General features: G+C 47.0%; 1 protein-coding gene across 1 annotated transcript in view; it reads right to left on the reverse strand.

Moving 5' to 3' along the window:
* Window positions 1-23,703, reverse strand: part of LOC121168081 (protein mono-ADP-ribosyltransferase PARP4-like) — a 74,940-nt gene that overhangs the window by 40,684 nt on the left and 10,553 nt on the right. Inside the window, exons 6-15 of the mRNA XM_040997849.1 lie at window positions 22,900-23,013; window positions 18,846-18,995; window positions 18,185-18,322; window positions 14,642-14,815; window positions 9,754-9,914; window positions 8,531-8,668; window positions 5,475-5,570; window positions 3,882-4,065; window positions 3,515-3,674; window positions 1,899-2,023 (exon numbers count right to left, since the gene is read on the reverse strand). Of these exons, the coding sequence (XP_040853783.1) occupies window positions 1,899-2,023; window positions 3,515-3,674; window positions 3,882-4,065; window positions 5,475-5,570; window positions 8,531-8,668; window positions 9,754-9,914; window positions 14,642-14,815; window positions 18,185-18,322; window positions 18,846-18,995; window positions 22,900-23,013 (1,440 nt within the window). The remainder of the gene's footprint in view (window positions 1-1,898; window positions 2,024-3,514; window positions 3,675-3,881; window positions 4,066-5,474; window positions 5,571-8,530; window positions 8,669-9,753; window positions 9,915-14,641; window positions 14,816-18,184; window positions 18,323-18,845; window positions 18,996-22,899; window positions 23,014-23,703) is intronic.

Below are 23,703 nucleotides of genomic sequence, written 5' to 3' on the forward strand. Positions count from 1 at the left end.
GCAAATGTCTAAATGTTACACTCCAAGCATGATTTCGACTGGCCAAACTCTCATGAGGTTGACAAATCCCAAGCGTTGGCATTCTAAGCAGAGATTGGGGAGGTGAAGCAGGGGTCCCAGATGGTCTTTGCCAGGCCAGGTCCACTGGGACAACAGATGGAAGGTGGAGCTCTTCCCCAAAGCCTTTTCTTTGACAAAACCCCGAAGGACACCTGTGCTTGACGAGGATTTGCTAAACTGTCCCACGACAAACGGGGACTCAGTCTAAGTCAACACTTCATCCTGTTCTGCAGGTGACTGTCCCATGCCCAGTCAGCACGCCTGCCTCTACATGCTGAGCTCTCAGAACTTGAGCTCAAGTCAGTCTCATCCCCTTGGTCTATCCTACTGTGTGACTGAGCACTGACCATGCCAGGAGTTACAGAGAATGGTAACAAAAGCATTTTCATCAGAAACTAACACACTGTGAAGATGACTCAACACTTCACTATTTTTTTCCTGTGAGATAGCGCCATTGTATAAGTCAGCTAAAACAATGAATTCACCCCAAGAAGGGTCAACCTGGGTGAGCCAGGCACAGACAACCCTTGGTGTTCACTGTGTGGCCTTCCCCATTTCAGGGCTACAAATGTCATCCTTCCAGTTGCTCAGAACAAAACCCCGGAGCCATTCCTGACTGCAGCCGCTCTCTCAGGCTCTGTTCCTATCCCCAAGCTTCCTGGGTTCACCTGTAGTCCTTTGCTAGCCTCATCCTGCATCCCACTGTGCAGGTGTTGGGCCTGATCACCATCAGCCCTCACTCAGTCCCCTCAGTAGTCCCTATGCTGCAATATGGCTCCAGATGTTTCCTGCCTCCTTGTTTTTACAAAAGATGTATTTATTTGTTGGAAAGTTAGAGTTACAGAGAGAGAGAAAAGACAGAGAAAGAGAGAGAATCTTCCATCCACTGGTTCTCCCCAAATGGTTGCAATGGCTGGAGCTGGGCTGGTCCAGGCTGAAGCCAGGAGCTTTTTCCATGTCTCTCAACTGGGTGCAGAGGCCCAGGCACTTGGGACATACTGTGCCATTTTTCCAGAGTATTTCCAGGGAGCTCGATCAGAAATGGAGCAGATGGTCTCAAATCAGCACCAGAAGGGGAGGCTGGCACTGCAGCTGACGGCTTCACCATCTACATCACAGTGCTGGGCCCCAGACATCCCCTTGGGATCAAGGCATGACCCATCTCGCTTCGCTCCTGCAGCAGGAACAGCCTACGTCTACCGATCGGGGCTGTGGAGGATATAAGCTGACCCCTTGCTTCGGCTTGCATCTCTCTGAAGGGTCACCCAGCGAGAACTGCCAGAGATTCCCAAGGACACTGCCTCGAGCCTCCACTCAGAGTCAGGCAGCAAGTCCCACACCCTAACGTCGGCCTTGGACCCTCTCCCCTTTGTTCTGCTCCCGCCACTGCCCTGCCAGAGTGGCCTGTGTGATGTCACCTGACCGCTCCAGGTCTTTGCCCAATGCCACTCCCTCTGTCTGAATGAGCATCCACTGGATAGCCACACAGCTTAGTTCCCCACTCCTCCAGGTCTGCACTCAGATACTGCCTTCTTGGTGAGGCCTTCCTTGGCTGTCCAAACCCTTCCCTTCCTGATTTTCTTTTTGACTTCGTAACCCGATAGGCACTCAGCTCATTTGTCATGTCCGTCTCCTGTTCCCCTATACAAGCTATGCTCAAGAGGTTGGCTTTTGTGTTGTTCATAAAACTGTCCCTCCTGTGTACTGCCCAGTCAATCACAGTTGATTAAATGGATTTTAGAAATGCATACGGTTTTTTTTAGCTCCTGGAATTGCAATTGGATTCTTACAATTTATACCTATTCAGTTTAACCATCAAAGGACCACAAAGGGCTTACCTGGGCCACGAAGTCTATTATTCTCCCTTTGACGTGAACATTCTCAAGGGGAATCAGATTTCCAGAGGTGTCTTGAAGGCCAGCCTGGGTACTGCTGGGGGCTTTGGTGTCTGGCAACTGGTAATCTGCAGGTTGGGAATGTTAGTGTTAGCTGGTATTTTTACTGTAGCTTGTTCATTTATTTAGTCATTTTCATTCTATTTGCAAGACAAAGAGACAGACGAGAATCTTCTGGGCCTGGCATGACAGCATAGCAGTTAAAGTCTTCGCCTTGAATGCACCAGGATCTCATATGGGCACCGGTTCTAATCCCGGCAGCTCCACTTCCCATTCAGCTCCCTGCTTGTGGCCTGGGAAAGCAGTGGAGGATGGCCCAAATCTTTAGGATCCTGCATCCACTTGGGAGAACAGGAAGCAGTTCCTGGCTCCTGGCTTCGGATTGGCTCAGCTCTAGCCGTTGCGGCCAATTGGGGAGTGAATCATTGTACGGAAAATCTTCCTTTCTATCTCTCCTCTTCTCTGTAGATCTGCCTATCCGATAAAAATAAATAAATCTTAAAAAAAAAAAAAAGAATCTCCCATCTACTCATTCATTCCCCAATGGCTGTAATGGCTAATTCTGGGTCAGGTGGGACCCAGGAACCAGAAAAACTCAGTGGGTACCAGAAACCTGCTCACTTGAGCTATTGCCATTGCTTTCCTGGGTCTGCGTTAACTGGAGGCTTTGCTCAGGGAGCAGAGCTGGGTACTGAACCCAAGCACTCTGCCATAGATGCAGGTGTCTCCAATGGTGTCTTAATGCCAAATGCCAGCCCCCTCACTACACAAAACATAATTAGAAAGTTTCTGTGACTTGTTCATGATGGCACCATGTGGTAGGGTAGACCTGCAAGCCTCAGCTTCTTGGTTCTAAAGCCGTGTCTGCAGTCTGTTCTGTCTTCCCTGCTTCGTTTGGATGCGGTTTGATTGTGTCCCCCAGAAGGTCAAGTGTGGGAGCTTGTTTCCTGGTGTGCTGACCCTGGGAGGTCACGCAGGCTTTTAAGGTGTGCCTGGTGAGTGGTCTCTGGGGCACTGCCCTTGGAAAGCACCAAGAAGGCTCTTGTGGGAGTCCTGCGCTCACTCCAGAGCAGAGTGTTAAAGGAGTCAACCCAGCCCTGACTCACTCTGACTTCCTGTTTTGAGGTGTGGTCTCTTGCTCAAGCTTCTACCATGAAGTTCTTAGCCTATCAACAAGAAAAAAACAATGTAGCTACCCAAACTTTAGGCTCTACATCTGTGAGTCAGACAAGCTTCCTTTTTGTATAAAGTTAGCCTACCTCAGGAATTTCATTATAGTAACCAAAGTGGCCTAATGCACACCCTCCTGTTATGCTTTTTGCACTTGGACAGCTTACAGTGACTGCACTGGCTTTAAGGTTGGCTGTCTCTGAGAACAAGTTCAACCTAAGTGAGCTAACAAAGTAACAAGGAATTTTAAGATCACTTAACCTTTCTCACATTCTGGCTGTCCCATGTCCAAAACAAAAAATAAAATGAAATATTCATGTACGAGGTCAGATATTTTCTTACCAAAAATGAATGTAAGTTTCATGACAAATGTAACAGAATTGTCTTACCTTCAATTTTGGAGCTGTCTGAGAACACAGGAGGTCTGTATTGCTCTAGTTCAATATTGTTAGGAGGCCTAAAGCTCTTTATTTGATCCTCAGGCAGGCAAAATTTAACAATATATTTCATTTTAACCTGATTAGTTTTATATACCACAAATTCGTCATCCTAGCATAAACAGAAAATAGTAAGAGTTAAAGACAACAATCACAACTTGTCATTAGCAAATGTTCTCAAAAGAGCAGGTCAGGTTTGCTAATGCAGATGGCACACATACAATTAATTACATAAATGTAATTATACTGAACATAGCAGAAGCAAAACCTGATGCTGTTCTTTGGGCATTTGGGACTTTGTTGCTTAATATATAAATACCTCAAAATCCGTGTTGAGCGAGGCTGTTCGTGCTACTCCATGCACACTGTGGTAGCCTTCTGGGGCCTCGGTTAAAGAGAAGTCCTTCTGGTCAAATTCTATACACTCCCCGAGGGCCACGTCACAGACAAGCAGGAACCTGGTGCCCTCGGTCTCACCGGGATGTGCATATTTAATAGTTGCACTGCATGTGGAAGGAAATAAACACATATTTCAACTTACAGCTACAGGTCAGTAGCATTTTATAGCAGACCGATCACCCCTTTCTTGAAGTCCCAAATCTGAAGTGTTCTGAAGTCCAAAACATGTTAAGCACTGCGTGGCACCAAGGTAGAGCATGGTACCCAGGCCTCCTGTGATGGGTCACAGTTACAACACAAGTGCGGGGGTCATTGTTATAGCACGGGGGTGAAGTTTGTAGCTGCGATGCCAGCGTTTCACGTCCGTGCTAGTTGGAGACGTGGCAGTTCTACTAAGATCCAGCTCCCTGCTAATGTGCTTGGGAAATCGTGGCAGATGGGAAATTCCTCGGACGCCTGCCTCCATGTGGGAGACTCCTGGTTTTGGCCTGACCCCGCCTGGGCCTTTGCAGCCATTTGGAGAGTTGGCAAGCAGATGGAAGATCTCACTTCCTCTCTTTGCCCGTAACTCTGAGTTTCAAATCAGTAAGATAAACTTTTAAAAACAAACACAAAACAAAATAAGCCACAGGTGTGCTAATCATTGTATACAATGACCTACAGGCTGTTTGCATAAGGTGTATATGAAGCAAAAAACATTTTGTGTTTAGGTTTTGGTCTAAGCCCCAAGATATCCCATTGCATATATGTCAATATTTCAAAAGCTGTGAAACTTGAAAATTAAAACACTTACTGGCCCCATGAATTTAGGGTTGTATTACTGAAATACCTTCCTATAAAGCTATCCCAAAATTCACTGTTATTGAGATTGTTGGAAAGATTCAGCTCTGAACTTTATTATGAGCTTGTTTACTTTAAAGTTCAGAGAGTAAACACATATATGGGCCTTGGTTGTGTCAGGTTGTCTTCAAAACACTTGTTCTCAGAGAAAAGTATATTGCTCCTGCCAATTTTGTTTAGATTTCTGGGTTTTTTTTTTTCAAGATTCATTTAAATTTTTTTGAAAGGCAGACTTACAAACAGGGAGAGAGGGGTTGAGTTTTCATCTGCTGGAACATTCTAAAGAGGCATTCATGGCCAGGGCTGTGCCTGAGCCCAGGCTCTCAAAGACCCTGGCTGCAGAGACTGAGCCCACCCCAGCCCTGGGTGAGCTGCATAACCTGGAGCAAGGTCCTCTGAGTTCCACCAGTGACAGAGAACAGTTAGGGCTTTCCTTGGAAAGAACCTCAGCCAAAACACACAGCAAAGCTCGTGGGAGCGTGCATCACGAAGAGGGTTTCAAATGTAATTTCCCTTAACGTTCGCTGTCAGACAGCCGGTTACAGGACACTGGGAAACCTGGAGCCTTTCAGTGGTTTGTTGCTTGCATAAGAAACTTCCTCATTGGGGAAAGACAGAGGCAAGAAGAGCAAGGCGCAGCATCGATTCCTTGGGAAGCAAGCAGCCGACTCACCTGAGCGAATCACTGAAGTATATTCCACTTCCAAGATTCCCAATGTCTGTTCTGTGCACACCACGATCTTCAACCACTTTGGGTAAAAGCAAACCCCTAGAAAGAAAAGGGTATTATAATGCCCGAGCACAAAAAAAAAAAAAAAAACTGGGGGGACCTCTTATCACAGCCTTGTAATAATAGAAACAGTTGCTATTTAAAAACCTATTAAGGGCCTGGCACGATGGCCAAGTGATTAAAGTCCTTGCCTTGCATGCGCCGGGATCCCATATGGGTGCCAGTTCTAATCCCGGCAGCTCTACTTCCCTTCCAGCTCCCTGCCTGTGGCCTGGGAAAGCAGTCGAGGACAGCCCAAAGCCTTGGGACCCTGCACCCATGTGGGAGACTGGAAAGACACTCCAGGCTCCTGACTTCGGATTGGCTCAGCTACAGCTGTTGCAGCTCACTTGGGAAGTGAACTATTGGATAGAAGATCTTCCTCTCTGTCTCTCCTCCTTTCTGTATATTTGCCTTTGCAATAAAAATGAATAAATCTTTAGAAGAAAAAAAAAAAAACCAAGACACCAGCACCCGACATCAGAGTACTTGGGTTTGATAGATGGATCCAGCTTCTGACTACAGCTTATTTTTTTTTTCTTTAAAAGATTTGTTTAGGGCCCGGCGTGGTGGCGCAAGTGGTTAAAGGTCCTCGCCTTGCACACCCCAGGATCCCATATGGGCGCCGGTTCTATCCCGGCAGCCCCGCTTCCCATCCAGCTCCCTGCCTGTGGCCCGGGAAAGCAGTCGAGGACAGCCCAAAGCTTTGGGACCCTGCACCCGTGTGGGAGACCCAGAAGAGGCTCCTGGCTTTGGATTGGCATAGCATTGGCCGTTGCGCTCACTTGGGGAGTGAATCATTGGACGGAAGATCTTCCTCTCTGTATATCTGCCTTTCCAATAAAAAAATAATAAAAATAAATCTTTAAAAAAAAGATTTGTTTAATCTTTTAAATAAAAGTCTACCAGTGCAGTAGACTAGTGGCTAAAAAAGTCCTCGCCTTTTTCACCCAGGATCTCATATGGGCGCTGGTTTGTGTTGGTGGCTCCACTTCCCATCCAGCTCCCTGCTTGTGGCCTGGGAAAGCCTGTATATCTGACTGTCCAATAAAAATAAATAAGCCTGAACATTTTTATTTAATTATATTGAAATGTCAGATTTATAGAGAGGAAGAGAGACAGAGAGGAAGATCTTCCATCTGTTGGCTCACTTCCCAAGTGGCCACAACAATTGGCTCTGAGCCGATCCAAAACCAGGACCCACAAGCTTCTTCCACATCTCCCAGGCAGGTGCAGGTGCCTAAGGCTTTGGGCTCATCCTCTACTGTTGCCCAGGCCACAAGCAGTGGGCTGGATGGGAAGTGGAGTAGCTGGGACACGAACTAGTGCTCTGATTGGGTCTCGGCAGGGTGAGGATTTAGTTATTTAACCATCATTCTGGGAACTTAATTCATGTAGTTTTATAATAGGTTTAATACCAATTGTTTAATTCTCTGTCATTATTCTTCACCTTCAAAATTATCATGGTAATGCCAAAAAATTTTTTTTAAATATATGTAGTTAAAATCTATTCTCATTTTTTGTTCAGTTTCTTAAGGATATATTTACTTCTTTCAAAAGCAGAATAGCAGAGAGAGAGATAGCTTTAATTTGTTGGTTTATGCGATCTATGGCCATAATAGTCTGTGCCAGACCAACGTCAGGAGCTGGAAACTCTTTCCGGGTCTTCCATGTGATGATAAGGGCCCAGGCACTCAGCCCTCCTCTGCTGCCTTACACGCACAAGCAGGAAGCTGGGTCATAAGCCAAGAAGCCAGAACTTCCAACAGCCCTCTGAGATGGGGTGGCGGAGTTGCAAATGCAAGTTTAATCTGCTTCTAACTTCTTTCAAAATGTATTGATTAATTTGAAAAGAACTGGCATCCTTTAGATGAACACAAATGTCTTTTGAGTCCATCAACAGCATTTTTTGTTTGCTTGTTCTTTTTAAAGAAGATTTATTTATTTGAAAGACAGAGTGACACAGCGAGAGGTAGACAGAGATTTTCCATGTGCTGATTCGCTCCTCAGAAGCCTCCAGGAGCCAGGCTGGGCTGAGCTGAAGCCAGCTCCTCCATGGGGAGCAGGGATGCAGGTGCTAGAACCATCATCCGCTGCCTCCATCAGCAGGCAGCTGGCTAGCTGGGCTCAAACCACACACCCTGTACGGGTTTAAGCATCTTAAGTGACAGCAGTTTAAGTTTTTTTCCAGGTGGATCTTGTATTTCTTTATTTATTTTTCTTTCTTTATTTTTTTGAAAGTCAGATATACATAGAGGAGGAGAGACAGAGAGGAAGATATTTCATTGGATGATTCACTTCCCAAGTGACCGCAGCGGCCGGTGGTGAGCTGAACTGAAGCCAGGAGCCAGGAACTTCCTGTTCTCCCATGTGGGTGCAGGGTCCTGTGGCTCTGGGCTGTCCTCGATGGCTTTCCCAGGCCACAAGCAGGGAGCTTGATGGGAAGCAGGGCTGCTGGGATTAGAACAGGTGCCCGTATGGGATCCCAGGGCTTTCAAGACGAGGACTTTAGCCGCTAGGCCACACTGCCAGGACTGTTTGTTTTTTTTTAAAGTACTTAGAGGATCAAATTTAATCTTATTCCCCCCTTCACTCATAAGCTTAGTTTTAGCATTAATGTTAAGTCAACAGAAAACTAGAGTTATGTTTTGATTTGGAAACTCACATATAGGTACTCTAATTTCTAGAATTATCTCTTTCAATACTGGGCAGTTCTCAGATTAGTGACACATGAAGAGCCTTGCAATACACAATCACTTGTCGTCATATGATACAGTCTTCCAGGGGCAGTTCATACCCACACAACACAACTTTAAAAAGCAAGAACTACACCATTTAAAGGATATGCTTAGTGATGAGGTGTTTAATTTTCTCTAGAAGTCGGCTGGCTGAGAATTTAGAAAATTCTAGAAAAACTAGGGGAAAAACAAAACGTGTCACCCCCGGGAGGCTGCTCGTACCGGGACAGGATTCCTATGAGGTTACGGACTGGAGATCCATGTAACAGGAGCCTCACGTTGCCCAGTTTGCTGAGAAATTCGGTGGTTTCATTCACTCTGCCGACTCGAAACATCTGCAAGATGTTCACACGATGTTTCCTGTAAGAGACAGAAGGAAAACCTTGAGATCACATATTGAGAAGCAAAAGACACACACAAAATCATGATTGTCAAGGTAAACGCCTATTGTCAGAAAGCTGAATCAAGAACTTACAACATAGCCTGGAAAGGGTTTCCTATTGAAAATCTTTTACGTGTTGATTTGAGGGACAGAAGGAGAGACCTCTCAAACTCTGGTCCAGGCCCTAAATGCCCGATGCCCGAGGATGGACTGCCACCAGGAGCCAGGAACTCCATCTGGGTCTCTCCATGGGTTTGGCAAGAACTCAGACACTTGGCTCATCTTCTGTTCCCTGGGATATACACTACGAAGAATCTGGAAGGGACCCCAGGTACCCCAATGTGGGAGGCAGGCATCTTATCTACTGGGCCAAACGTCTGTTCTGAAAAACACCAACTTACTGAGCTTACGGTAAAAGAAAACGTGTAAGTTAAGTTTAACATTTTATACATAGGCTAATCCCAAATCTTGTCAAATACATAATATACAGTGTACAGTTCCACTCACATATAAGAATAAAGTGGGAAGGAGCACTTGTTCGGCAGCATATATGCTAAACAACAACAACAACAACAACAAAAACAAAAAACAAAAAACAAAAAAACACCCAAATGGGAGGCTGGCATTGCAGCACGGTTGGTGAAGCCGTGCCACTTGCAATGCGGGCATCCCATGAATTGCCCGTTTGTGTCCCGTTTGCTGCACTTCAGATCCATCTCCTTGACAAGGGTCTGAGAAAAGCAGCACAAATGCGAAGACAGCACAGTGCTTGGGCCTGGATGATGCCCTGGCTCTGCCTTCAGCCCGCCCCAGTCCTGTGGCCACCTGGGGAGTGGACCAGAAAGATCTTGCTCTCTCCCCCTCCCTCCAACCCTCCACCCCTCCTTCTCTCTGTCTCTCAGCTCTGGTCGTTGCAGTCACCTCGGGAGTGAACCAGCGGATCCAAGTTCTTTCTGCTCTCATTTTCCTGATAAATCTGCCTGGCTGATAAAAATAAACCAATCTTTAAAAAAGTAATAATAATAAAATTAAGAAGGTTCTGAGATGTTTCCTTTTGGCTTACCCGTGATTGTTCTTTAGTATCTCCTTTTTAATGCTAAGAAACTCTTCAGTATTCTGTTCAACGTGCTCAATTTTGCACCTCAAAGCTCGGTATTTGGCAAGAGATGGTGGGTTGGGTTTGGAAAAATTAGTTTCACAGACATTAACCATGTCTCTTATTAGCTGTGGGTGGAAACGGTACACAGACATCAGACTCAATACATATCAAAACATGAATATTTATATTCTATTGATATGTTCTCAAAAAGAATGGGAAAGTCATTTTTTTTCCCCAAAGCTTTACATCAATGTTTGCTGTTTGTACTGTATTAAAGTTAACAAAGTTCGCTATCTGATTGCACAGTATACAATGTTAATAATACAAACACGAATCTAGCATATTATTGTTAACAAGATATAAATACACTATTCACTTTAGTTTTAAATATTTGAAAGGCAGAGTGACAGAGGAGAGATAGGGAGATGTGTTCCACCTGCTGCTTCAGTTGCCCGGGCAGGGCGGAAGCTGGGAGAACCATCGGGGTTCCCTGTAGGCCACGATATTGGTCATCACGGCATTTATTTGTCCTCACCACAACACCAAAGTAGCTTATTATCCTCATTGCTCAAAAAAAAAAAAAAGTCAAAAAGTTCATGGAAAATACATCGAAGGAGAGACTATTGACAGATTTCAAAAGCCATTTTGTAGCAAAATAAAATTTAAATCCATTTTCGCTTTTTGAAGAACTATCATGCAGATAAGTGAGAGTTTGAGAACTGAAATCAATTGTTTCAGGTCCGTCGGTGAGCAGGGACAGTGAATAAATGCGATTCAGGATTAGTAGATTTCTGATCTATTTCAGGTTATTGGAGAATGCGCTGTGTTCTGTACTCCGGGTGTGCGGGCCTGAGCTACACAGCCGACCACACACATGACGGGGGAGCTGTGAGATCCTACAGGACATGCAACCTCCCTGTCGTCCAGAGGCTATGACTACCGTGACGTCACGGGACGAGGTGTTGGAGACGCCGGTGTAAACACGCCTTCAGCACCGCCAGCACACGTCACGTCATGACGTCACAGGACGGGGTGTTGCAGATGCTGGTATAAACACGCCTTCAGCACCGCCAGCACACGTCACGTCATGACGTCACAGGACGGGGTGTTGGAGATGCTGGTGTAAACACGCCTTCAGCACCGTCAGCACACGTCACGTCATGACGTCACAGGACGGGGTGTTGCAGATGCTGGTGTAAACACGCCTTCAGCACCGCCAGCACACGTCACGTCATGACGTCACAGGACGGGGTGTTGCAGATGCTGGTGTAAACACGCCTTCAGCACCGCCAGCACACGTCACGTCATGACGTCACAGGACGGGGTGTTGCAGATGCTGGTATAAACACGCCTTCAGCACCGCCAGCACACGTCACGTCATGACGTCACAGGACGGGTGTTGGAGATGCTGGTATAAACACGCCTTCAGCACCGCCAGCACACGTCACGTCATGACGTCACAGGACGGGGTGTTGAGATGCTGGTGTAAACACGCCTTCAGCACCGCCAGCACACGTCACGTCATGACGTCACAGGACGGGGTGTTGCAGATGCTGGTGTAAACACGCCTTCAGCACCGCCAGCACACGTCACGTCATGACGTCACAGGACGGGGTGTTGCAGATGCTGGTGTAAACACGCCTTCAGCACCGCCAGCACACGTCACGTCATGACGTCACAGGACGGGGTGTTGGAGATGCTGGTATAAACACGCCTTCAGCACCGCCAGCACACGTCACGTCATGACGTCACAGGACGGGGTGTTGCAGATGCTGGTGTAAACACGCCTTCAGCACCGCCAGCACACGTCACGTCATGACGTCACAGGACGGGGTGTTGCAGATGCTGGTGTAAACACGCCTTCAGCACCGCCAGCACACGTCACGTCAGCAGCACACCATACGGGATGATGAACGGAAGCCTGTTATTGGCTTATTGATTTCTTATACCATATTTTTGTCATTATTTTGCATGCTCAGGTGTCCTGCGAAAGTCTGCCAGTTGTGCTGGCAGTACCTCATCCATCTTGTGTTAACCGTGTGTCCTGAGGGACTGACCTATGTCACCTACGGCTGTGCAAGCATGACGAGAACGCAGACTAACACCTCGAACCTGAAAATCCTAAATCTAAAGTGGACCGAAGCACTGGCATTCCCTACTTGATCTCATAGGATGAGTCCCACTCAAGAAGCAGGTACATAACAATATTATATTAAATTACCCTCTGAAAAAGAAAAAAAAAAGGAAAAAAGAAAAAAAAACAAAGAAATAAATTATCTTCTGGCTATGTACATAAGTTTTATAGGGAACAAATGAATTTTCTGTTTTTACTTGGATCCAATTCTCATGTCTCATTTCATTTATGCAAAAACATTACAAGTATGCATTCACATATATGCAAACCCTGAAAAAAATCTGAAATGTAATACTTCTGGTTCTAAGCATTGTAGATAAGGGATTCTCAACCTGTACATATTTATATAATTATTTGCAAAAATAAACTCTGCAAAGGCAACAAAACAAAATGGTTCCGTGTTATGGAAAGGAGATGGTTGCAGGGGACAGAGTGGATCAGAGATTTCTCTGAGCATATCTTTTTAACATCATTTTGACTTCTGAATCATATAGATATTTTAATCTATTCAAAAGACAATTTCAAACTAAAAAGTTTGGAAGGGTTGGCATTGTCGTGCGGCAGGTTAGATGTAATGCCGATATCCTGTAACAAGCTTGCCAGTTTCAATCCTGGCTTCTCGTTAACGTGCCTCGGGAAGCAGTTAAGGATGGCCCAGGGGCTTGGTCCTTGCCACCCGTGTGGCGATCAGGATGGCGTTCCAGGCTTCTCATTTCAGCCTGGCCCAGATTGGCTATTGTAGCCATTTGGGGATCAGTGGATCTGTTTTTTTTTTTTTCCATCTTTATCTCTGTGTGTCACCCTGCCTTTTGAATAAGTAAATACATATTAAAAAAATAATCATAAAAAGTAATCTGGGAGACCAGCACCATGGTGTAGTAGGCTAATCTTCCATCTGCAGTGCTGGCATCCCACATGGGTGCTGGTTCAAATCTCTGGCTCCACTTCCAATCCATCTCAGCTACAGTGATTGTGGCCATTTGGGGAGTAAAGTAGCAGATGGAAGATCTGTTTCTCCTTCTCTCCATAACTCAACTCTTCAAATAACAAAATAAAAAAATATATATCAAACTTCAGAAACCGTATTTGACTGAGTGCCATGTTTCCTCTGAGCAACCCCGACCATGAGATTCTATTTCTTAGGAAGGGGTCTTTATCTGCTTGCTTGGTGATTATTTTTGCTAGTTTTGAACTTCTGACTCCTCTGAACATCTGTCCGAAGCCATCATTTGCTGCAAACATGCAGTGTTCCACATCTACAAACTCTGGAACTGCAATTCTCGATTCCCTAACCTGCCCCAGGCCGTTCCCACACAGAAGGGGCCTGAGTGTGACTTCAGCCTTATCAGGAGCTGCAAGGCCAGCGTGCAGCCGCTTCCTCTCTACTGAAAGAGCTCAGGGCAGGTGGCCTACTTCTGATGTGGCCCAGTAATCCACTCCCGTCCCCAGGGCAGCCCATGCGACTCAGGTCCTACCAGAGATGCACACAATTGCAGGAGACTTTCTGAGACAGAAAAGGAAAGAATCCAGATGGGATGCTGGAAACATCTTTAGCTCTACTCTGAGCGTGAGGGAGGCAGGCTGGGAGGGGAAAGGCATTGAGCCAACCCGAGGAGTCAACTGGGCCATCAACTGGGCCATCAACCACCCCACATCTCATTGTCCTAAAGTCCTTGGGGTTGAAGCCCATGGCAGTTTTCTTCTGTAGAAAAAAAATCTTACTTCATCTATTGGTCTGGAAAATTATTTTCACAATGCAGAGATCCTAAACAGATTCCCGCATTTGTATGTGTGAGGAATCTACATTAGAAAACTTCCCCAAGAACCCAAAGGTCCAACATCTTGCAAGACCTAGGTGGTCGCCGACGCTCCTTGCACCTCGCCATGCCATTCAAGGACACCAAGAAAAAGAGAGATGCCAGGAAGCCAGCCAAGAAGCATAAGGACCCTGTGAACAAACGGGGGTGGGGGGGAGGAGGGGTGGACAATGCCAAGAGGAAGTGGTCCAAAGGGAAAGTTCAGGGCAAGCTCGACAATCTGTTTCTGTTTGACAAAGTCACATGGGACAAACTCCACAAGAAAGTCCCAACTACAAGCTCATCATGCCTGCTGTGGTCTTGGAGAGACTCAAGATCCGAGAGTCCCTGGCCAGGGCAGCCCGGCAGGAGCTCCTGAGTAAAGAACTTATTAAACTGGTTGCAAAGCACAGAGCTCAAGAAACACCAGAAATACCAAGAGTAAAGATGCATGAATGGGTCCAATGAATCGTATATTTGGAAAAGTCAAGTTGTATTTTAAAAAAATAAAGAGAGAAAGAAAAGAATTGAGAGCACATTGGACCCTGTGAGTGATGACTCAATCGGCTAACCATCCACCTCCAAGTGCTGGCATCCCATATGGATACTGGTTCGTATCCCAGCTATTCTACTTCCATTCAGCTTCCTGCTTGTGGCCTGAGAAAGCAGTAGAGGATGGCCTAAAGCCTTGGTAGCCTGCACCTAAGTGAAAGACAAAAAAGCTTCTGGCTCCTGGCTTTGGATTGGCTCAGCTCTGGCCGGTGTGACCATTTGGGGAGTGAACCAGTGGACCGAAGATCTTCCTCTCTGTCTCTCCTTCTCTCTGTGTATATCTGCCTTTCCAATAAATAAGTACATATTTTTAAAGATTGGTCTACTCCCAAGCATAGCTTAAATTGAATTTCCTATTTCAGAGTTTTACCTGGCATAGGTCCTCCTCCTTAGCCAAGAGCTTCAGGTTGACTTCTTCGGGGCCTGGGGCTTTGTGAGGTATTAATCTGTAGAATTCAGCAACCACCTTTCGCAAGTGCTGTGCTGTTTCTCCATTCTTCAGTGCAGACTTTGCTAGAAGGAGAATTCCCTCTGCCTTGCTCACCTTTAAGAGAAGTTAAATGTGTTTATTAAAATGAAATCTTGATGGTCGTAAGTGAAGGCACATATATAACCATCTCAAACACAGCTGGCGGGTGCATCACCGCTCTGCGATGTACCATCAGCCGTTGGCAAGCTGAGAACACCTGGACTGCAGACACATCTCACTTGTCCTGATTCCTCCAGAACTGGGCTCGTAGGCAGCCTGTTTCTGTATGTGGTGAATCTGTATACATACATACACAAGAGTACTTCAACATATTCAGTAAAATTGGTCTGGGGAAACACACTGAAAATCTCTTCCCAGTTTTCCCATGAAGCTTTTGAAGAACACCGATTTACACACAGAGAAGGGAAAACCGGTACAGCTATAGGAGATTGGCTTTTTCCATGGGAAATGTGGAAAGCTATCATATCAAATCAAGAACAAAATCCACAGATCACATTTCTTATTACACAAGAGCTTCATGCTTGTTACCTAAGGAAACATTTGTTCCCCAAATAAAAAAGTTTAAACCTACAGAGTAAAATTGTACTGCCTTCATATAACATTGCAGGTGCACAAGGTGCCTCACAAGGGAGATGCTCTTTCACTAGCAATTGAACACACTAAAGAGTGAAGCACGCTTTCTGGGGGACTGCAAGTGCACCTGCCTTATCCAAAACACTCAGAAGGAGCCAGGGTGGGTGTAGGACAGCTAGGCTAGGTCTTGGAATCTGTTGAACCATGTAAGAGCTGAGTCGGGTGGTGGACCAGGCAGTGCTGTGCTGTAATATTCAATGTTAAGAGCCAGAATGGGTATGGGCCAGTCAGGCAATGTTGCCATACCTGCCAGGACAGGATGTGGGACAAGTCAGGCTGGAAAAAGAACCCACCAACACAGGCAAGATCTCCAACTGGGAGGCGACCTGACAGAGGAGCTATGGGAACTCCTCGGTCAGGATATAGTCCCTGCTGGTGAGTGCAAGAATCTCAGCTGGGAGCAGCCCAGATCAGGCCAGGTTATAGTACCCACCAGCATACATGTGGCTCAGGTCTGGGGGTGGGCCAGGCTAGGCCAGTTCACAGCACCCACTGGCAGATGTGAGAACCAGGATGGGGTATGTGACAGGCTGGTTGGGCCGCAGCACCAGCCAGTTCACATTAGTGCTGAGACTGGGGACTGAATGGGCTGGGTTAAGATGAAGCATTTATCAGCATGAGAAGGTACAGGCTAGGCTGAACCAGGCCAGACTGGACTACAGAACACACTAGCATATGTAAAACACTGAGGCAGGAGGGAGGGGGGAAGGGGAAGAGCCCAGTAGTGGGGCTACAGGAGCTCCCCTGCTGGGTCAGTGCTCATACTGGTAAGTGTGAGAGCTAGGACTGGGGGCAGACCAGGCTGGGCAGGGATACAAAGCCCACTGGCCTGCATGTGAGCTGGGTTAGGGGGAGAGCCAGGCTTAGCTAAGTGACTAATGCAGGAGCCAGAGTAAATGCAAGTTGACTGAGCTTTGCCTGAGCATCAGCTGGCAAGTGCAGGGAATGGGGGCAAGTCCTGTCACTCTAGACCACAGAACCACCTGGAAAATGCAAGATCTGGGGCTGGGAGTAGGCCTAGTAGGCAAACTATGGGCACCCCCTGAGGGGCTGCAGCTCCCACCAGTGAGTGTGAGAACCAGGACTGGGGGCAGCACTGACTAGACAGGTGGTGGCATCCACCAGCATGAGAGTGGGCTGAACAGTGCAGTAACTTGGGCTGAATTAGGCTGCAGCACCCAATGGTGTCTATGAAAGTCAAAAGGGATGTGAGACAGACTGGATCAGTCTACTGCACATACTGCCATGCACAGGAACCATGGCTGAGGGCCTAGTGTGGGTTATTGGGAGTCACTCTGACTGGGCCGTGGTTCTCACTAGCGTGGGTTAGGGCTGCGTGTATGGTGGGCTGCGTGTATGGTGGGCAGGGTTGGCCTGGGCAGGAGCATCCATTGCTTTGCCTATGAGATAGGCCTGGGGACAGGACTGACCATGTCAGCAACTACAAACACCAGTGTATGTGTGGGTTGATGCAGCTGACAGGCTGAGCCAGACTCCACACTGGCTGGCACACACAGGAGTCAGGGCTGGGATCACCTCTGGTGAGGTTGCTTTGGATACCTCCACAACTGGACCACTGGACTCAGAACTCCAACCACAGGATCTGTGCTCTGATCACGGAGTGCAGGTGTCATAACTGGGGCTGCTTGCTTGCTGAAGGCTGTGCACTGGACGGCGTGCCCAGATGCACAGGAGGGTATCTGACAGATCACTGAGGCTTGCAGAGCACAGCCAGTGACATGGCAGGCGATAGAGGGCAGGACAAATGGGACAACTCTGCTGGCCAAGCTTGGATAGCAAGCATCTGGGTGAACTGAGACTCTGAAGTGGACTATGTCAGCCAGTGGAGCTTGGAAGGATTTCCTCAAGCTTGGAGCAATGAAATGAACAACACCTCAGAACTACTGGAACCACTTGCTCAGACCCCTCGGAACACGCTCCACATCAGTGACCCTGGGATGACATTGAGTGGCCGTCCCACATTGCCAGGTTAGATTGCTGGCTAGAATGCGGTTAGGAGGCTGGATGTGACCCTCTAACCCCTCCCCCTAGATATGGGAAGAAGAAAAAGAAAATGGAAACAATTGTCTCACCCACTTTTCCTATTCTGAAACCTTTCCCAGCCTAATCAGTGGTCCTCATGGGCATGCATCCTTGTCAACTATGTAAACATCATAAAAAAAAAAACAGGGCCCGGTGCGGTGGCGCAGTGGTTAAGGTCCTTGTCTTGCACACCCGGGATCCCATATGGGCGCTGGTTCTAATCCCGGCAGCCCCGCTTCCCATCCAGCTCCCTGCCTGTGGCCCAGGAAAGCAGTCGAGGACGGCCCAAAGCTTTGGGACCCTGCACCCACATGGGAGACCTGGAAGAGGCTCCTGGCTTCAGATTGGCATAGCATCGGCTGTTGCGCTCACTTGGGGAGTGAATCATCGGATGGAAGATCTTCCTCTCTGTCTCTCCTCTCTGTATATCTGCCTTCCCAATAAAAATAAAACAAATCTTTAAAAAAAAACACGCTCAGAAGATATGAGACTATGACGCACATTAATGCATAGGGCTCTAACTTGGACCAAGACCACCCATGGCCAACAGGCCTAGCTCAAGTGTCTTGGCCTCCTAATTAGCCCACACTGAAGGCTGATTTTTGATCAGCCTGCTGCTGATAATGCCAGACGGGGCTGTCTGGTTTCCTGGGGGAGCTTGGAGCACCTTGCCCAGCATGCATACATAAGCGCTAGAATCCAAGCAGTAGCTTATCCTGTTGTGTCTCTAAGACCCACTGCACTTACATCGTTGAGGCTGATGCTGTTCACGGGCTTGAGCAGCGTGTGCTCTAGGTGGCCCAGAACTTCCGTCCACAACAACTCCACCAAGTCGCTCACCTCCGGGCTCAGAGGGCCGGCACCCATGACCTCCTCCAAAAGCAGCTGCAATGGCGACACAAAAATGACTCACAATCAACCAGGCATCGCGTGTGAGTGGATGAAAACACACCTGGGCCAGTGAGCAGAGGTGAGTTGTTGACCTCGGCCTGGTGTGACCGTGTGGATACAGCTGGACTGTGGCCCTCCAGGGTTCCCAGCGTGGTGGCGTTGAGGCCCTCAGATATTTTGCAAGATGCCAGGTCACTGTAATTTCCCTCCCGCCATTTCCTCCATGCACCTTTTCCGAATCTGTGATACCCGTCCCATCATCATCTCTATTCTCCTGCAATTTTTCTGCCTGCCTTTGCCTTTCCCCTCATGAGCTCCAAGTCTGTGACTGCCATTAAGCTCAGGCAGTCAGGGCTGACGATTCTTGCTCATGGCTCCACACCTTTCTATGGGGTCACTTACCCTTTTCCTAAATCCTGCTTTTCTGTCCTCCCAGTCTTTTTAGTGTAAGAAAGAAAACATTCGTCTCAAAACATTAAGTCAGCAACACAAAATAACATGCACAAATCAATCTTACGGCTTGCAGTTTTTCAGATGCTAATTGGGTGGCTTGGAGTGTGAAGTGTTCCCTGAGCAGAAATCCTTGCTTCTTCAGTTCTTCAATGTAATTTGCATAGTATTCGCTTGCATCTGCAGCGGTTTTCTTGACAGCGAACTGTCTTCTAGTCTGTGAATTATAGTACACAGCAACTTATTAACACATCCATTTTAACGGACACCTACTACGTGGTGAAAGACACATTAGATCTGTACTGTGAAGGGGTTTCTTCAATGTTCAGGTCTTGGGTAACAGCCTAAAACCTGGAAGCAGTGAAGAACAGCAGACACAAAAGGCCATCTGAGTCCTTGGAGTCACTCCAATGATCATTTAGAACCCTCATTTTACCCACTATTCTAGCTTTGAAGTCTGGCACGATCATTGCCACTGCTCGGGCTATCGCCTGTCACACTGCAGCATCCAAGTTCAAGTCTCAGATCCTTTGTGTTCAATGTAAAGACCTGCCAATGCACATCGCAGGAGGCAGCAGGTGAGAGCTCAAGGTCATGGGTCTCATCTGTCCGTGTGGGAGAGCTGGATAGAGTTCCTTGCTCCTGACTTCAGCCTGGCCCAGCCTCAGATATTTTGACACTGGGGAGTGAAGCAGTGGACGGAAGATCTCTGTCACTTTGTCTCTCTCTCTCCCTGCCTCTGGGCTTTTTACATACACTGAAAATAAACACACACACAAAATTATTTTTAAGTAGGTAGAGTGTATCATAATTTTGAAATATTTCCATCAAAATGTTTTTTTTTTAATTATTTTTATTCATTTGACAGGCAGAGAGAAAGGGAGAGATGGAAACTGACAGATTTCCATGTGTTGATTAACTCTGCAAATGCGTTCAACAGCCAAAGAAGCCAAGAGCCCGGATCACCATCCAGGACTCCCGTGTGCGCAGAGGAATGGAACTGCTCGGGTTATCCAGGGTGCTCTTAGTAGGCCACTGGGTTGGGAAGAGAAACCAAGACTTGAACTAAGGCATCTGGTTGTGGAATGTGGGTTCCTCAGGACTACGTCGCTCACAACACCAGATGCCTGCCCCAACACAATTCTGTTCAAAGGGCAAGCTTGAAAACTTTCTTCTGCAGAAGGCCTTAAGAAAAGATTACTTCTTTTTTTCTTCTTCTTACTTCTTTTTAAAAAGATTTATTTTATTTTTATTGGAAAGGCAGATATACAGAGAGGAGGAGAGACAGAAAGGAAGATCTTCCATCTGTTGACTCACTCCCCAAGTGACAGCAATGGCCGAAGCTAAGCCAATCTGAAGCCTGGAGCCTGGAGCCTCTTCCGGGTCTGCCACGCAGGTGTAGGATCCCAAGGTTTTTTAGGCCGTCCTTGACTGCTTTTCCAGCCACAAGCAGGGAGCTTGGTGGGAAGTAGGGATGCTGGGATTACAGTGGGTGGCCATATGGGATCCCAGCGCTCGCAAGGCGAGGACTTGAGCTACTAGGCTACCACGCTGGGCCTTCTTTTTATTATTTTATGGTTCAGTTCCATAGGTTCTGGGATTTCTCTTCCCTCTTCCTCAAGCTCCCTCCTCCCCCGCCACTGATTTTCCCCATATTATTACACTAGTATAGTCCTTCACAGTCCTTAGTCTGTCGTTGTGTTATTTAAGTGTATCCTGAGATTGTAGGTATGGACAATGGCAGAAGATCTAGCACACAGTTGTCAAGATATATTTAGCAGTTTCACTGGGAGTCCATCTTTGATTTGGAAGTAGAGATGCATACTGCATTGTATCTTCACATCTGGATATGATGGTCCCTATTATACAGTTACTATACATCCCGTTAGATGAAAAGTCATAAAACAAAATCAACAACAGATGGAAAAATAGGAAATTTACAGTAACATGAAGTTAAATAACATGTTACTGAATGACCAATGAGCAGCTGGAAATGAAAAAGAAAGAAAAAAACGAGGTCATTCCTATAAGGTGACAGGCTCACCTACGGAGAGTCCTAGACTGGCTTGCTAAGGGAAGAAGGCACCCTGGAGGGATGGGAGAAAAATCATAACCTCCCATCACAACGTTCAGCTTGATTTTCACTGTTTTTTTTTTTTTTTAACCCAACTAAATCTAGTGTACATTTTTGGTTCAGACTTAGCAAACCCTGTTTCCTGGATGCATCTGACATCCGGTTAACTTTCTCGCTCTTTGCAGGGACACATGATGGCAACAGAATGTCAGCTGTGATATGACAACACTGCTTAGCTAACAGTGGCCTCTCACAGCTACACTGAGCAGGCACTGAGAGGTGGTGGGAGAACAGGGGAGCCCCACACTTCGGGCTCCCTCCCGGGGATCACCCACGGAACAGGCACTTCCCTTGGCGGCAGCTGCAACCCAAGCTGCTGTTGGGAGAGAAATGGGATCTGTCAGCCACGTGGTCCTGTCTCCACCTGGGCATCCTGGCCTTGAAGCGAGCCTGACATCTGGAGAGCAGGCCCAGCAATACACTTCCAATGCTACTGACAAGCGACTGAGTGTTCTGCTTACAAAACCCACTGGTGGATCTCATAACATTTAATTTGAACTGTAGGCCTTAACTGACTTCCTTTGGTCTCATACTTGTGATTGAAACTGTGCTCTTGAGTTAATGTTGACCTAGAGCAAGGGTCATGACCTTTGTACCGCCTCCAATGCCATTTCCAGGACCCTGAGACCCCAATCCTTGAAGCTTTAGACACACTTAAATATCAGAGCTGTCACAGTAGGTTGCAAAGACACGTGTGCTGCTTCCATCCAAGAGGTGAGTTTTTGGAGTCAAAGTTCTAGCTTTGGGTCTCAGCTGTAACAGATTCTGACTACACGGCAGGTGCTTGCTGCAGCGTGCTAAGGGATTGTTTAGGAAAATGTCCCATAAGTGGTGTGGAACGAGAGCAGAAACCCCATGTCTTCCACTCAGTAAATACTCTCCCTGTCTACGTCGCTCTGGTCTGGGCAACTACCCCTTCTCCCTCCATCACTCCAAAGGGAACCTATTTCTACTCTGCTGAACTACTTACCAGGTGTTATGAGCTGAATGGTGCCCACCTACCCCAGCACTTCAGAATGGGACTGTATATATAAACAGTCTTTAAGAAGTAATGAAGTGTGGCCCGGCTGCGTGGCCTAGCCACTAAAGTCCTCGCCTTGAACGTGTCAGGATCCCATGTGGGTGCCGGTTCTAATCCCAGCGACCCTACTTCCCATCCAGCTCCCTGCTTGTGGCCTGGGAAAGCAGTCAAGGATGGCCCAAAGCCTTGGGACCCTGCACCCGTGTGGGAGACCCGGAAGAGGCTCCAGGCTCCTGGCTTCGGACTGGCTCAGCTCCAGCCATTGCAGCTGCTTGGGGAGTGAACAATCAGATGGAAGATCTTCCTTTCTGTCTCTCCTCCTCTCTGTATATCTGACTTTGCAATAAAAATAAATAAATCTTAAATTATTTTTAAAAAGAAGGAATTAAGTGGGTCTGGCATTAGCATACAGGAGGCTAAGCCACTGCCTGCTGAGTGCTCACCCGTGAAGCCATTACGCCATAAGAGAGCTGATTCTAGTTCTGGCTGCTCCACTTCTGCTGCAGCTTCCTGCTGATGACCCTGGGAAAGCAGTGGGAGTCAGGCCAATTTCTTGGACTCCCGGATGGAGTTCCAAGTTCCTGGTGTGGTCTGGCCCAGTCCTAGCAATGACCACCATTTGGGGAGTGAAACAGGAGATGCAAGATCCTTCACTGTGTAACCCCGCTTTTCAAATAAATACATTTTTCAAAGTGGCAATTAAGTTAAACAAGGTCAAGAGGCAGGAACTGATCCAACATGACGGGTGTTCTTATGAGAAGACTTTGACAGAGGAGCACGTGAGGAGCCCTGCAGGAAATCAACCCTGCTGCATGCCATCTAGGACCAGCAGCCTGAGACGAACACGCGCCTGTTGTCTGAGCGCTCACAGCCTGTCTGCTTGCTGCACCACCTTGAGCTAACCGCAGATACAAAACAAAGGTGAGCAGGTTGATGGACTGCAGCAGCCGTGAACAGGAACATCACCTGCACGCCGTCAGCCAGCAGGAAGTGTGCACAAATCAGGAACGGAGGGTCCTCAGGGGCCTGAGAGCAGCACAGCTCTACCACCACCACTTCCGGGTCGCCATTGATCCCCACCTGGAAAACAAGGTGTGCGCTCAGGGAAGCAGCGAACACGCACCGCGCAGAGCACCCAGAGGTGCTGATCGGAACCACAGCGCGAGACATGATTATGAAGAGGTACAAGCAGAAAATAAAAAATACAGAGATGCAGTCACTATTAATATTCAATACGTTTCCTCTTGTGTTTATACTATAGATATTTATAAAAGAATGTGGGGAATAGAATTAAAGACACTGCAGTGAAATCCAGTTTTGAAATCCTTGCATGCATCTATGTCTGTGTTTATAGTGTGCTTTTCCTGTTTTCTCTATCACAGAAGGAATTGTTATTTTCAAATTAAATACTATTTTCAAATTTTTGGTGCTATTTTCAAATTTGATCAACTATCTCAAAAATACAAATGGAGCATCATTCTGAAGATAAGCGTGGATATTTACGTGATTTTATCAAAGAGGAGCTAATTTTATTTTTAATGCAAATGAACAGGGATTCGAAATGGCATAAATAATTAGTGTCAAACATATGCTTATAAATCCAAGGAATTGAGCAGTTGACGTTGTGGTATCATGGTGGCAATGTCAGCCTTTGAGTCTGGGACACTCTGCTTCAGGTCCAACTTCCTGCTAAGGTGGAAAATGGGCAGGACATGGTCTCTGCATCCCCTAATGGAAACCAGCATAAAGCCCTTGGCTCCTGGCCAGGGC

The sequence above is a fragment of the Ochotona curzoniae genome, unplaced genomic scaffold, assembly GCF_017591425.1.
Source record: "Ochotona curzoniae isolate NIBS_2020 unplaced genomic scaffold, NIBS_Ocur_1.0 patch49, whole genome shotgun sequence".
Lineage (NCBI taxonomy): Eukaryota > Metazoa > Chordata > Mammalia > Lagomorpha > Ochotonidae > Ochotona > Ochotona curzoniae.